The following is a 16,304-nucleotide window of genomic DNA, read 5'->3' as shown; positions in this document are numbered from 1 at the left end:
TTATACATCAAAATGTAGGCATTTTTGTTCTTTTTGACTTAGTGTTTCTCTCACTACTATAGGAATTTTGGTTTTCTATCAACTACCCCCAGAGTGCAACAAATGCACACCAAAGCTTTAATAGATTTTTTTATATTTTAGCTCAAAATATTCTTGTCAAGACTGGAAGTGACGGATCGTTTTAAGTTATCTCTTACATAAAACAGTGTGGAAACATTAAAATACATGTGTAACCATAAGAGTCTTCTGTTGCTTGTCGTTCAAGATTCTTTAAGATCTGACATATAATTTGATGCTTATTTTTTAGTCTGTTTCTGTCTGCCTCTCATTTACTTGGCAGTCAGGGAGTGACAGACACAAGGTTACCATGGTGCCCATAGTCATGAGCTCAGAATACTACAAGGTGTTGTTGGGGTTTTGGGCGGTAGCTGCATCAACATCCTTCAGCATTTTGTCCAAACTTTCCTAGTTGATGATTTTTGTCTGTCTGCGTCAGGGTGGCCTGCGTGTTCTGGCAATGCAGTCTGTGTTCGAAGAGTCTCTGCCTCGACCCAGTGTGGACGCCATCCGAGGGGAGATGATGCCCAGCTGCTGGATCCTGCAGCCAGTTAAACGTAGTGGACAGGAGCTCACCAGAGTCATTTACCTGCTGCAGGTGAGGTAGTGTTTCTGTTTACAGGCCCATATGCTCTCAGACACCAATTAAACTCAGCAGTCTTTACTTTGCTTCATTTACAAATTCAAACAATCTGCAAATTCACGTTTCCTCGTATCCATGACTTAATAAAGACGAAAGTGTAGTAAGACCCAGGAAACAAGAGTGATCGAGTAGGAGGTGGTTTTGACGTGATGTGGACTTGCAGCGCTGATCTACAGCAGGATGAGTTTATAGCTCACCGCTGGCAGCCTTCTCGCTGTTAATGAAATTAGCTTCATTAAGCCGAGGTTTTAGCTTCCCGTCGTTGTTCTCCAAACTTTAGCTGCAGCAGCTGATGCAGGCACAATTCTGTATTTAATGACTTAGAAATACATTTATTCTTTTGTAAAAACTGGACCAAATTTAGCTGAAAATTGGTCTTTGGATTCATTCCCAGTAATTCCAGTGTCATCGATGTATGATTTTGTTTCTATTCAGGTGGACCTTGGATCTCCATCTCTTCCTCCTCATCTCTTGACCACCGTTGCCAGGAGACAGGCCGCTGTCATTGCTGATCTTGATGTTTTCGTCTCATCATAAATCCATAGGACATACGAATGAAAGCATATTAGCAGTGAGCACTTAGACTGAACTTTCTGTTTTTACAATTTGCACCTAAATCTTATTTACTTGACCTTTTTTATTATTGTTTGAAGGGCACTGTTGTGTTTGTATCCAGACAAAAAAATTGTAGCAGGTTTTTTTTCCTATGAAGCTATTTTTTCAAATAAATATTTATATATTTATATTTGTATATGAATGCTTTTAACAATCTGTTTTACCAAAGATTCATCAAAAGGTTATAGCTGTAGGTTTTGCTGATTTCATTTAGGTTCGGACCACTTCTGGGATTTAAAACTACTTAGTGTCCTACATAATATCAAATTTACAAGCCTGTAACATAAAATGAAACTAAAAGATGTTCAGAGAAATTTACACAGATTATTATCGTAGATTGATATAACACATTTCTTTCATAGTTTTTATACTCACTAACTCACACAATCTAATACTTTCACATGTGAATGCAAGATAAAAACAACTACTTTTGGAAAAAAATATTCTCAAACTGCCTTTTTAATCATTCCCTGTTGTGTTTATTTCTCCTAAAGCAAAAGCTTAGTTTATCAGAAAAGACTTTTACTTTAACAATGAATGGATCTCTCGTGCCTTATTGCAGCAAAAATGGGAAAAAATAAGCTTTTAATTTGAAAGTAGAAAAAGAGGAAACAGCATTTGAATGTTTATCTCTATGAGCACTATAAATATTACCCAGGATTCTCTGCAGAAAATGACAAAGGTTGAGTAGTGAAACTGGGATGCATGGAGTTGTGTAGTCACAAACTTTCTGGATGTGACGATTTAAAGGACACAAATGAGTTTGAACCCAAAAATCAGCTTCATGCCCTGTTGTTGAGCTTTTGACCGGCTCAGGTGTTCTTGTAGTGAAGGAAAATGCCAACCAGCTGCAGAGTTGATGCTCTCAGTGTTCCTTATGTAGTTATTTTTTTATTGAATGTGTTTCCTAGTTTTTTTGTGATTGGTTTTATTTTGGTACTAATACATAATAAAGCCTGATACTTACCAGGTACGTACTTGGTACTTTACAGTTACTTACCAAGTGCGTACCTAGTACTTACCTCGTACTTACTGGGTTCACACTTGATACCTAATAGGTAAGTATTTGGTATTTACTGAGTACATACTCAGTACTTCCCTAGTACGTATCTGTATTTATATGGTTCATAACTGGTACTTACCCTGTGCGTACCTGGTACTTCCCAAGTGTGTACCGTGTACTTACCGGGAACTTGCCATAAACTTACCAGGTATGTACCAAGTATGTACCTAGTTCTTACCAGGTAAGTACCAGGTATGTTCTCTGTACCAAGTACATATCTGATACTTACAGAGCGTGTATCTGATACTTATGAAGAGAGTACATAATGGTATGTACCTGGTACTTACCTAGTACTCTTTGAGGATGTACCTTGTACCCACTTGGTATTTAATAAGTACTTATTGGATATGTACCTAGTTCTTACTAGGAATGTACTATGTGTTTACCAGACAATCACACAGGGAGTATATGTCTGGTATGTACCAGGTAATGAGTATGTACTGGATATTTACTGGGTAACTATCAGGTACTTACAGATAGAGTACATATCTGGTACTTACAGAGGGAGTATGTACCTGGTATGCACCGGGTACATTGGTACCAGTTATGTAACATGTACATACCAAGTATGTACCCTAAAAGTACCAGGTATGTACTCAGCAAGTACAGAGTAACAATTCACTTCATAACTACAGAATACAGCCTGGTCCCTGTACCCTGTAAGTACACCTGTTGGTCACCTAGTATGTACCTGGTACATACAGTACTTTGTAAGTACTACATATGTTTCCTGTTAGTACCAGGCTCCATCATGTATTACTGCCATTTTTTAAATGAGTGATGCTTGATGCTGTTTGCAGCTGCTTGCACAGAACTGTTCATGCTTCGTTAATGTTACAGATTGTTTCTGTTTGTTCAGTGTTTAAATGGATGCAGAAGCTGAGCAGAGACAGGAGTTCTCTCCATCTGATCACATGGATCCACATGTGAAGCCTTATTATTTACACTAGCTGATGGCTCAGGAAGACTTGTAGTTTCAGAGCAACCAAAGAATGACAAGTAAAGTGAAGGAACACAGAAAGGTTTTTGTACTAAAATGTTTTTTTTATGTTCATTCAATTGCTGTTATGCTTTTGTAAAAGGTTATTTATGTTCAGGTAATATGTTGTGCAGTTTTTTGTTATAAGTATGTGGCTAATTATCTGTCATTTGCTGTTATGTTGACCTTTTTTAAAAAAAAATAAAAACAAACATTTGTAAGCATGATTGTGGTTTTTAATGGAAAATCTTCAATTGGTTTTTGATCTAATTTGTTTTTTAAATGGTTGTTTTGTTCCAACTCAGAACATAATCACATCATGTTAGTATCACTATAAACATGCCAAGGTTAGAACATTTTTGAGTTTTTTTATTATTGGCTGTTAACCTTTTTTTTTTTTTTTCCTCTGCTAAACCCCGTTGGTACTTGGTTCACCAGGACTGCCGTGCATGTGGACCGGAGGGGACATGTCTGAGAGGGTGTTTGGGTGGGTTGTGATGTGCGCGCGCGATTAGAGGCCACTGCTGGGTGTGGGTGGAGGAGGAGGGAGGGGGTCCAGGAGCTCACAGGCGCCTCTGCCATTTAGAGTCACCGGCTCTTGTCAGGAATGTCCGTGCCCTGCGCGCGCGCGCGTCATGTACTGGATGCGCCCCGACTTTATTTTTAACCCGGCAGGGTGGGTCAGAAGCTGGGAATGAGCGGTGGAGCGCGCGGCGCCTCCTCCTCGCGCCCTGACCACCCGCTTCAATGGGGCTCTAACTGAGGAAGAGTCGAGAGAAACACTTTCAGACAACACCAAGTAAGTTTAAATGAGCCTTTATTGAATAAAATTGCTATTATCTGACTTAATAGTGCCACTGAATATTACTTATCTGTGTAGGTATTTGTCTCCGTTGTGTTAAAGTTTCCTCTAGAGCACCTGTTGGTCGCCATGTTAAACTAAACGTAGCTATTTTCAGCTGCGTGTACTTCAACTTTTTTATTGTGTGTGCTTTTTATTTATCTGTTCGAGTCTTTAAGACATTACATATCTGTTAATTCTTCAGTTGTAAGCTTGTCTTGTCAGTGAAAAGGCCGCACTAAAGTGCGACGATAAGAAAAAAAATGCGCACAACTAATTTGCTGCGCGCTGTTGTGCGTAAAAAATGCGTCTTTACCTGTAACGTTACGTTGCGTATTTAAGGAGGACGTGCTTACTTCGTTTGCTTATTTTAAAGTGAACATCCTGCATTAATAGTACCCTGTCAGAGGAAGAATACAACTGAAAGCGATGGACGAAAATGTTTTTGCTTTTGTCTTTGTGCGTTTGTCTGTTAGCAAAATATCTTGGATCTCTCGGATTTAATTAAGCTTTTAGAAAGTAATCAATGGATGTACATCTACAACTGATTAAGCTTTGGAATCAAAGGGAATCGAGATGGCTGCCACAGGCAACTAATCTTAAAAAACAAAAATTGCAATAGTTTAGTAAAGTTTACCTTTATTGACCTACGGTTTTTGCGTGGTAGTAGCTGAGAGTCGCCCTCAAAACATACTCTGCAAAATTGCAAGATTTTTTTGTTAAAATTTTGCCATTAACTATCTGGGCTTTACCATGTCTTTCTCTTAGCAGAATATTACACAAACTACTGGATGTTTTTTTTTTACCTCCACCAAGGAGGTTATGTTTTCGGTAGTGTTGGTTGGTTTGTCTGTTAGTTTAAAACTAATGAACAGATTTTGATGAAATTTTCAGGAAATGTTGGAGTTATCACAAAAAACCAACTCCATGATCTAACCATAAGATGATCTAAGTCTAAAACTTTGGTATAAAAGCTGGGGTGATATGTGTTCCTCAGAGGAATGCGCGGCCTTTATTTGTAAAAGCAGATGGATTCCAACACTTACACCACTTTAAAACTACTGCTGTCTTATCTCTGCTTCTGATGTAGGTGGAGCTTCTTTTTTTAAACTTTTGGAGAACAGAGTTTCAGTCTGTATCCTTTCTATGAGCCCATCTCTTGTTTTTCTGTGCTATAATCACTCTGAAGTTGCCTACAAGGTCAAATGAGACTGAAATACCCCCTCCAGTAAAGAACGGGTACCTTCAATCCACCTGTAATGTTGCCAACAGCTGGAGAATCTTTTCACAGTAGCTGCTGCTTCAAAGTCTGTTTGTTCCCCTCTGAATAATCCCCTGGCTCTGTATTTTTATTTTTTTTTAGCTGTGTTGCTTTTGACAGAAATGAAATGCTCCTCGTTCAGAAGAAATGTTCCCCTAATAAGGACAAGTATGAGCGCGCTACTGTGCCTGGACGGAGCCTTTATTGTAAACACGCTGCAGGAATAATTTACGATCGATCTCCTGGAACCTCTCGCAGGATCAGACTCTCCATCGCCTCAGTCAAAACAAAACTGACCACAGTGCAGAATCAATGTACTGTTGAGATCATTCCTAATAGAATGTGTTTACACTCAGCGTTTACATTTGTATTACACCAAAAGGAGAAAGCGGATGATAATGATTTTATCTGAGTCTGTTATTCATTCGTCTGTTAGAAAAATACCTAGCCTGGCAGATTTTAGTCAGACTCACAGAAAATAATCACTTGATGTCCATCTACAGCTGAGCTTTGGTGTGGGAGTAGCTGAAATGGATCCTCAACCCATAGTCCGAGTGCTACTCATTGTGTGTGATGTTGGCTAAAAATCTTAGCAATAACTTTTAGAGCCAGTCCAATTTAACATGTCTGCCACAGCTAATCAACATCAGACAACACATAAATGATTATAACTCAGTTAGTTTTACAGATATTGAGCTAAAATTTGACATGGCAGTAAGTGATTGTCGTTCACAACACATACACTGAGCGTGACATCTTGTGATATTGCATGACATTTCAAGGTTTGTCCAAAACAGCTCCAACTCTGTCATTTGTCAACATGAGGTGATCTTAGTTTAAAACTCTGGCATGAAAGGCGACAGGCAAGATTTACTACTCTAGGCCTATAATTTCTTATGTAATTTGCTCTTTGTTGGTTTTATGACAACCTCACTAACCATCCATTATCAGGTTCAGTTTGTGTTTATGTCTCTCATTCTCTCCCAGCTGAACCTCATGCTCACATGGCAGGGCACACATTTTCACCACTCTCCTGTTTCATCCTCATCTAATTCCGTGCCGCTCAGAATAATGTGCTTTCTCCGAGCCGTCTAATGTGATGCGCTGCTCAGTTTAAATATCCTGGAAGAAAACGTTTCCAGAGCTCAGGTGGAGCAAAGGTGCTGCTTTCATGTTTCCACCAGAGATATTTATAAAGTTAACAAAAAATAGCTGTAGTCAAACATCCCAAAGGTTGCAATACAGTCAAACCTTACCATGGAAACCTCATCAACACCTTTTGATATTTTTAAAATACCTTTCTGCAGAGCTGTGTCCATAAAAAGCGAACTCGTGTTGCAACTGTAATACCTCGCACAAAAAACATGAACACACTCCAAGGTCGGGCAATTCCCGGCGTCTGTGAAAATTCCAGCTGACATTTTTATCATCTCTCTTGACATTTTATCACTCTTATAAAAATGATCCAGAGGTTGTTTTTTAAATTATTTTTTAACTCCTCCAGTGCAGATCTTTCAAACTGTTCTGTGTCTGGTATATTCTTTATACCAGACACCTTATGTTGTTTTCTATCTTGCGATATGAAAAATGACTATATTGCAAATATCGAGTATACATTTTATTGGCTATTTTTTGTGGCCTGCATCTAATTAATTAGTAGTTTAACTTCTCCAAGGTGCTTCTAATGCCTTACAGCTCTCTCGTCCTCCCATTGTTAAATTGAGTAGATTTTTTGTTCCGGTTCGTTGTCATCAAATGGTATCTAACATGACTGCATGACTGATCTGTAGACTTTCCGTGTTTTTCCACACACAAGCTGCATCACTTGTTTCACACCCACATGTTCCAGCTTTCTATCTTAATTTGTGTTCTGGTGCTGGACTGGTGTTGAGTTATGTGAGAGAACAGCTGTAAGGTTTGTTCTTTTTTATCCCAGCGAGGGAACAAAGGTCAAAGGTCAAATGTCTGTGAGCCACAGTTCACTCCTCCATTCGGTAACAGTGTTGATTTGAACAATATTACAGTGATTAAAGGAGTATTTTAAAACATTGAGCTATATATTGTAAATCACAGCAAAGCTCCAAAATATTATGATATTCATTTTCTTATCCACTATAAGAAAAATAGTACAAGAAGAGGCACAAAAGCTCTGAACAGTAGAAACTAATAATAGCTTCAGAATAAGTCTTCTCTTTCAGATGTATAGCATTTATGCTAACAAAAGGTTTAGGAGCGATAATTCAGATTATTTAATATTAGGTTCTTTGGAAAGTTACAGAACATATATCTTTGTTGTAGCAGATAGCTCTTTGAACAGCCTGAGTTTGGAAAAATAAAACAAAATAACGTAGAGTAATGGTTAATTCTGAGCAGATTTTTGAGCTAACGTCTGGTCAGAGCCGGACCAACACCAAGGTGAATCACTGTCGTCCAACAACTCCAACCTCAAACAATAGTTGTTTATGTGGACGCTATTTTGTAAACCTTTACAATGCTGTCAGTTTTGTGTTACATAGTTATTTACACAGATTTTTGTTGCTATTTAAAAGTGTAAATAATGGCAGCAGCAAACTGTAGCACGTCCTGTGGAGACTGGGGGGCACTACCTGCACAAATCGTCACCTTCTTAAAATAATTGCCTAAGTCATTTTTTTTTCAAAAATTATTTTTTTTGCCTAAATCATCTCAACAATCAACAAATAGTTCATTTTTTTGTGTTTCCTGAAACATTGCAAAAAATGACTTGCAATTATTTTAAGAAGGTGAAGAAATATTATAATATTTCTGCAATAGTAACAGTATAATGTAAAATTATTTCTGGTGTAAAGGTTTATAAAATAACATTTGCATAAATTGCTATGAAATTTTGGAAATTAGAGCTATTTGAAGATGGAAATAATCCATTTTGATTTTGCATTCTGCATTCTGACTAGCAGTAAGCTCATTAGTACAGTCAGAATTGAACGCTATTTCTATTTCTAAAGCTGAAAGTAGCAAAACGTTATTTAAAAGCAAAAAGTAGCAAAAGTAGCAGAATAGTAGGTACATCTTAAAGGTAGCAGGACAGTAGGTAAAAGCTAAAAGTAGCCTTAGAAGATAAAACTAGAGCCAACATGCTGAAGCAGATTTCAAAGAGAACAATATTTTTGTGTGAATTAAAGAGATATCCTTGGGAGAAATATTTGTAAATAAAGTTATACATTTTGAAAAGTATAAAAGTTACAAAAAACAAAAGTCATATCATCCACCTGCTGAAGGAGCTAATTGTTTTGATAAATAAATAGTTAAAATTTCACAAAGCAGATGTCATTCAGTTGCAAAAACACTAGTGTAAGAATCATCATTCTCACGATTATATGATAATGCTGCTAATTAACAATTCAGTTACTAAAATAATCTACATCTCTGAAAGGTCTAAAAGTGTCCAGGCTGTAGATCCACATTTTATCACTCAGCATCTTGTTTGGAGGTTTTCCATGTTTTCTGGACTTCTAGCTGACAGGAAGTCCCAGTAGGGTCTCCTTGTCCAAGGACATCAAAGCTCACTTTCTTGTCACCTAACTCTTTCTGTCACTGAACTCCTCTTTCTCCAGACCTTAAAGTAGCTGCAGAAGGCATCCCCGTGTTTTCAGCTCAAATACTTCATTTGCTGCCATTGCGGTGTTTATCAACCATGTGGCGTCAGAGCTCAGACAAGATTAGAGTCGTTTGTGTGCAGCTGACAGGTTGTGGATGTGAGTTTGAGCGACTTGTAAAGAGGGTTTGTGTCATATTCCTGTGCAAGATGATAAGGGGATCCCCCAGTGGTGGGTGGAGCGTCCCCGTGCTGATAACAGCCCTCTGCAGAGGACTGATACTGAGCAGCAGGAGGATCAGACCTGTCCAACAGCATCATTAAACACGATCGAGGGCCTCTTCGCTGAATACACTGAACTTCCACTCGGCTCAATTTTTTTTACATTCACCTCAGAAGAAAGAAACTCCAGCTTTATTTACTGTTGACACTTTTGAATGCTTGTTGTTATATATCTCCTTTATTGTACATTTCTTTTTTTTTTACTTTAAAACCTCTAGCAGGAATAAATTTACAAAATAATAATTTCTTTTTAAAAAATGCACATTTATATTTTTATAAAGAATTCAAGTACTGCACAAATCTTCAGCTTTAGTGATTAGAGTCAGAACTTTATAGCATTGATCTCATCATAACAGAGGCACAGTGAGAAACAAATTATTCTTGTACAGTTATATGATTTTTCCCCATCATAAAAAGCAAAATGTCTCCTGAACCACTGGACAGATTTCACTGAAACTTTGAGGCAATAATCATTGGCTGTGGATCTACAACTGATTAACTTTTAAAGCCAACCCAATTCAAGATGGTTTCCACAGTTAATTGACCTTAGTAAAAAACTCAGTTGATTTTATAGATATTAAGCTAAAATTTCACATGGAAGTAGCTAAGTTATTCTCAACACATACTCTGAGCTTGAGATTGCCTATAATGTTACTTTCAAAATGGCTAAAACTCATTTCTCATCATAAGATGATCTTGGCTTAAAAATGCATTCCTTCAAAGAATGCTAGTCCTTTACTTTGAGTCAGTGTTGGTCACTCAGTGCTTGACATAAGTACAAATGGTCATGTGCACCAACCTCAGTAGTTTGTGTAACACACTAACACAAGTCAAACTCCCTCGCCTCATTGTACTTGAGATTTTTTGACACACTCCTGCTTGCATTTCTCTTTTATTTCAAATGACGTGTCCCACATCATTTAAAATGAGGCGGTTTCGTCAAATTCTGGACTACGGAGGGGTTGCCCTCCCCCTGGTGCAACATGATAAGAGAGCTATGCTGTGTTCAGATAGAGCTATCTGAGCGGCTCCCCTTCAACCCGCCATTCCACGTAAAGAACGCACAGACACTCTGGGCACAGTGACACAAAATGGAGCTCGGAGGTTGGCTCTCTGTAAATGTCTTTTCATGTTGTTTCTGTGCAAAAATAGTTATTTAGATCATAGAAATCTACTCATATTGTCTAAAATTAAAATCTGGGCTCAGATATTCAAACTTCCAATCGAAGTGATAAACACAACTAATAGTGAGATGCAGACAGAAAGGTTTTCACGAAATGAATCAGATGCTTGGATCAAAATTGATCTCAAAAGCAGCGATGCATTTACCAATTTACCAGGTTTTCCCCCTAATCACTGATCAATGTGAAGATTATATTTTCAGAAGCATTGACTGGTCATTTTCTTCTAATCCGATTAAAGGACTAACATTCCTTGGAGGAATTCATATCACCCACCATCTTTCATGGCAGAGTTTTAGACTGGGATATTTTTATTTTGAGAAAGATTAAAGTTGTAGCCCTTTATAAATCTTAAAAACAATATCATGCAAGATCTCAGGAGTAGTGGTTATGCTCAGAGTATATGTGGTAAGGATGACTCTCAGCTACTAACATATTAGATTTTAGATCAATATGTGTGAAATTCTATGAGATATAACTATTCTTGTGTTTGCTAATGTTGACTACCTGTGGCAGCCATCTTAAATTGGGTTAAAGGTTTATGAGTTGTTTCTGTACAGCCAGTGATTACTTTTGGAAAGTTTCAATAAAACCCGATCTCTTGTTCATATATTTTGCTAACAGACAGACAAAAAAGCACACACACACACCGACATGAGCAAAAACATTCTCACCTGTTCACCTTTCGCTGCCGTGTGATAAAATGAATATTTTTTTGCAGCATTCTCTACAGGAATATTTGGAGCAGAGAATTTTTTTCTAGACTTTAAATCAGTTTTAATCAGGCATCTGTCTCTTATCTGTTTCAGATTATCTTCAGTATTCACTGTCTGTCCTGACATCCATTCACCTCCCTCTTCATCCAGGACACCTGAGGACGCCAGCTGCCGTCCCCCCGCCCACCTGCCACGCTGGCCACCGCTATGACTTCCACCACAGACTTTGACAATGTGGAGATCACGCAGCAGTACAGCCACATTAACACCCGCTTTGACCTTTCTGATGAGGAGCTGGACAACGACAACAGCTCCGCCAGGCTGTTTGAGCGCTCGCGCATCAAGGCTCTCGCAGGTAACACGCTGCATAGTAAACAGGCTGTGTCCTTTGTGACAGGTTCCTGGGTTGGCAGACTTTTTAACACCGTGGTGAGGGCAGAGAGGAGGAACGCTGTGAAGCTTTGTCAGGGTTCAGTGAGTCTGAATAAAACACTAACCTTTACTTAGAAAACTTACAAACTCACACTATAGCTTGCTGCTGCTCGATTATGAAAAAAAAAATATCTCAGTTATTTTAATCAGTGTTGTAAATGATTGAAAACTGATTATGTGAGTTTGGAAACAATGCATTTGTTGCACTTAAAAAACAGTGAGATGCCTCAAAAGTTAATTATTTTTTTGATACTTTCCTGTTGAATTTTCACTAAAAAAAACTGATAATATATTCATCCAAATGTAGGTTACTAAAAAAATAATAAAGGCTAAAATGAACAGATCACAACACAAAGTAAAAGGTAAAAGCAGCTGCTAGAAGCTCAAAGCATCAACACAGTAGCTAAAAAAAGAAAAACAGTACAGTTTTTGCAAAACAGATGTTAAATAAGTGAAACAGTTGCTGACATCAGAAAAAGAATATATAAAATTAGCAAAACTGTAGATAAATACTAAAAGCAGCAGCGGTTTCTAAAAACTAAGCAAAGCAGAACAGAATCTAAAACTATCAAGTATGCTGAAGCAGATTTCAAAAAGAACAAAGGTTTTGAATACACTGAAGAGATCTCAGTGTGTTTCTTTAAAAACATTTATTTTAAATAAAGTAAAATACTTACTAATACTGATATATGAATGGTTAAAATACCACAAAAGAAGCAGAAGTAGATTTTTTGCAAAAAAACATTTGGGAGAAACTATAAAAAGGAAAACAATATTCCCTATGTTGGTGAATATAAACAAAATAACCAGTATAGTGCTTTTTTCATTATATTGTCTCTTTAAAGTCTGTTTTTTGTTTGTTTGTTTGTTTGTCTTTTCCAAATTCTGTTTTTATTTTTCTGGGTTCAATGTTTTATGATGGAACTGTACTTTTTTCACCCAAAAAGTCAACAAAATCCTAATAATGAGCATTGAGAAATTTTTAACAAAAATACCTTAACAAGTGATTCAGTTCAACTGAGTTAATGTTTTCTTACAGAAAATATAGGGTGAAACTATTGTATTTTATTTTTGCACTGTTTGACTCACTGATGAAGACAATCTTGTTTTGGAGACGTTTAACAGGAGAAGGTTTATTGTTATATTATAACAGAATATCTGCTTCTGCACAAACATCTGCAAAGTCTTTCATAAAACTCACATCTGGCTTTTGCTGATGTGTTTCTGGGAGTAAATGTTTGCTAAAGTGAGACCGAAACACTTTTCTTGTCTATGTTGATCTGATTGACTGTTGTGTGTCACATATTTTCTCCACATTAATCATTTATGAACAAAAATGAATAAAAGTTGTTCCCCAGAATCAAACACAAAGTTTAGACATTGATTGTTTTGGTGTAAGCTTTGTGCTTGGTGTTAAACGTTGTAATGTCTGAGCAGCGTCCTTCTCTGCCTCCTTCCTCTCTTCAGGTCTCATGCAGAGACAGAGACAGAGACAGGGACAGAAGCTGCAGCTCATTTAGGAGGCAAAACACAAAGAGAGCAAAGCAAACCGAGGCAATATACTTCTAAAGATAATTATTTTTTGCTGATTACAATGTTTTTGTAATTATTTGGAGACAAAATCTAAACTAAAAATTTGCTGAACGGCACAGCCCTGCTACAGGCGATATTTGAATCTAGATTTAAGGTCCACAGCTTGTTGGTAGAGTTTGGCGTGGGCTTGGTGTGTTTATGTGTGCACACACAACTCTCAAGCAGCTGAGCCCTGACATGGCTCCACACCCTCTTAGTAACTGGGATCACTTGCACATTCCCAGGTCTTCTACAGTCTGAATGATCTGGACAGCTGCCCCCCCCATCTGCCTCATAGCACGAATCCCTCACATTTCTGTCTAAGCTGGTGAGCTGCAGTCCACCTGTGGGCCGGCTGCTTGAGATTTTAAAATAGCTGAAGAGTTTTTGCAGTGGAAATACAGCTGGGGGGGGTTCCTACTATTTTCATGTTCACTAATCTGCAGACACATGAGAGGGAGGAGCTCTGTGGAGGACAAGGATTTGTTTTCATGCTGATGTGACATATAAAGCTTCAGTAAAGCTACGGTCACACTGCAGGTCTTAATGCATTTTTCCTCAAATCTGAGTTGTTTGTGTGGTCATTCACATTACATTTTAAATGAGTGGTGAGACTTTGACGCGAGGGACCTCAGTCCTTTCATTTGACATAAAGGTCGGATGAAATGCGACATGAATGTTCACACTGCAGTCGCTTTGAAAAACATCAGATATGTATCCGGTTCAGTTCCACATACGGAAAAAACCTGGGTCGGATATGAAAAAGTCGTATTTGTCACATTCACACTGCCATGAAAAAATCTGAAATGTGTCTCATAGCGGCAAAAGAATTGGAATTGGGTCACATTTGCCTGCAGTGTGAATGTAGCCTTTGACTCTGACATTGAAGCAAAACCTGTTACACAGATTTAAAAGGTAAGGAATTCGGTTTGAGCATTTTCCAAAACTGAAAGGGTAGGGACATTTTTTTCTGTTTCTGTTTCCAGACGTTTTCCCTGTTTCTTAGAAAATTTGAATTTCTGAAAATAAATTACTCAAACAGTGAAATTTTTTTTTAAAAATGATTGTCCTTTTGCCTTCAGTGTTGCTGAAGGCAAAAGGACAATCATTTTTCTTACCACTTTTTGTGTGTGTGTTCGTTTGTCTGTACTGTTAATAAAATAACTGTTGAGCAGATTTTAATGAAACTTTCCGAAAGTAATTATTGGCTTGACCTCTACAACTGATTAACTTTTAGACTAACCCAAATCAAAATGGCCGCCAGTATCAGCTGACCTTAGAAAACACATGTTAAATGGCTATAACTCCGTGGCCAATTTTGCACATATTTAGCTAAAATTTGGAGTGATGGTAGTTGAGAGTCATCTTCAACACATAATTTAAGCGTAACATATTGGACAAAATCTTAAACTGTGGCTTTATCTGTTGTATTCAACCCTGTTCTTCTGTTAGGAAAATATCTCATAAACCCATGGATGGATTTCTAAGAAACTATCAGAAAGTAATCATTGGGTGAACACATACAAGGTTTTAACTCTTGGAGTCATCCCAATTCAAAATGGCCATCACAGCTAATTTACCTTTGCCAACAGAAAAATGGCTATACCCCAGTAAGTTTTATAAATGTTGAGCTTATATTCTGTGTTGGTACCTCAGAGTTATTTACATTATATTCTCCAGGCACTAACAGATCACACAAGATTACACATGATATTATGAATAATGTTATTTTCAGGGTCTGACCAAAACAACTATAATTCTGTACTTTATATATTCTATAATAACACAAGATGACCTTAGTTTAAGCCTCTGGCATGAAAGGCTAAGTTTTAAACTGATATATGACGGGTGGGCAACATCTTTTCCCAGGGCATCTGTTTTGACTTGGTTAAATTAAAATGTGCCACAAATTGCAATGTGCAAAACATCTTTTTTGTAAAGTGTGTTATGTAATGATCTTTACCTTTTTTTGGCTTGCAGTAACTACGCATACATCAAAAATGGTCTAAAAGTTGACAAAAACATGTAAAATTAAATTGGATTTAAAAATTTTAAATTAAAAAATTTAATTGGGATGTAAAACCAAAACAAGCTAAAATTAAAAGTCTAGCATTCCTTCAAGGAATGCATATCGCCTGACACCTTTCATGCCAGTGATATAGACTGAGGTCATCTTATGAGGAGAAATGAAAGTTGTTGTTATTTTGGACAAAACCTTGAAAATAATATTATGCACAACTTATATAATATCACAATGGATGACGCACAACTACTACCACACCAAATTATAGCTGAACATCTATAAAACTGACTGAGTTATAACCATTTTTGTGGTGGCTTAGGTTACTCAGCTGTGACAGACATCTAGAATTGGACTGACCCTAAAAGTTAATTACATCACTAATTTGTAGATGTACAGCCACTGCTTAGTTTTTTAAAAGCTTCATTGAAGTCCAGTCAGTAGTTCATGGGATATTTTATATATTCTATAATAACACAACAGATAAACAAACACATACACAGGCACAAGCAATAACATTTTCACCCACTTATTACCTTTTGTTGGCTGCCGATAACTAGTGAGAATTGGAATCGTGTCATATTTTTGATGAAGTGTAAGATATATCCGTGTAACATATCAGTTGGCCTAACATGACAGACAAACAAACACATACAAACACACACAGACATTAGCAAAACATTATGACCCTTTTGCCTTAGGTGGTGGGTGACAGCTCTGTAAAATGAAGCCAAATTAGTTTATCAACTATTAAATCCAAGGCTTTGATTTGTCTGTAAATAAGCAATATTGTCATGCGGCGGAGAGATGGCGGCGAACCCAGAACGCAGACGCATAGTTTTTAAAGAAACAAAAACAAATTTATTAAAATAAAACTAACAAAACAAAAGGCTGACGAGGCAGCAAAACTAACAATAACAAAATCCAAAAGGCAGGGACATGGCATGGCAACGAGCAAACAAAGCGGAACACAGAACAGAACAACAATGATCCAGCGGGGTGGTGGAGAAAATGACCAGGTTATATACACAGGGGATAATCATGGGAAGTGGGCACAGGTGAGTGATT

General features: G+C 37.4%; 2 protein-coding genes across 3 annotated transcripts in view; both read left to right on the top strand.

The window, feature by feature from the left end:
- stard9 (StAR-related lipid transfer (START) domain containing 9) overlaps positions 1-3,582 on the top strand; it is a 54,056-nt gene extending 50,474 nt beyond the window's left edge. The window contains exons 31-32 of the mRNA XM_017421559.3: positions 497-655; positions 1,136-3,582. Coding sequence (XP_017277048.1) covers positions 497-655; positions 1,136-1,237 — 261 coding nt within the window. The 3' untranslated portion in view covers positions 1,238-3,582. The remainder of the gene's footprint in view (positions 1-496; positions 656-1,135) is intronic.
- Positions 3,583-3,932: 350 nt separating this feature from the next.
- The window catches only part of sptb (spectrin, beta, erythrocytic), a 79,215-nt gene continuing 66,843 nt past the window's right edge, over positions 3,933-16,304 (top strand). Inside the window, exons 1-2 of one of the 2 annotated variants that reach the window (XM_017421531.3) lie at positions 3,933-4,156; positions 11,363-11,567. In XM_017421531.3, coding sequence (XP_017277020.1) covers positions 11,420-11,567 — 148 coding nt within the window. In that variant the 5' untranslated portion in view covers positions 3,933-4,156; positions 11,363-11,419. Of the gene's footprint in view, positions 4,157-11,305; positions 11,568-16,304 lie in introns of both variants that reach the window. The other variant, XM_017421530.3, reaches the window with a different exon arrangement.

The sequence above is a fragment of the Kryptolebias marmoratus genome, linkage group LG10 (assembly GCF_001649575.2).
Source record: "Kryptolebias marmoratus isolate JLee-2015 linkage group LG10, ASM164957v2, whole genome shotgun sequence".
NCBI classification, from domain to species: domain Eukaryota; kingdom Metazoa; phylum Chordata; class Actinopteri; order Cyprinodontiformes; family Rivulidae; genus Kryptolebias; species Kryptolebias marmoratus.
The sequence above is the reverse complement of the archived record's forward strand: the minus strand, read 5'-3'. Positions and strand labels throughout refer to the sequence as shown.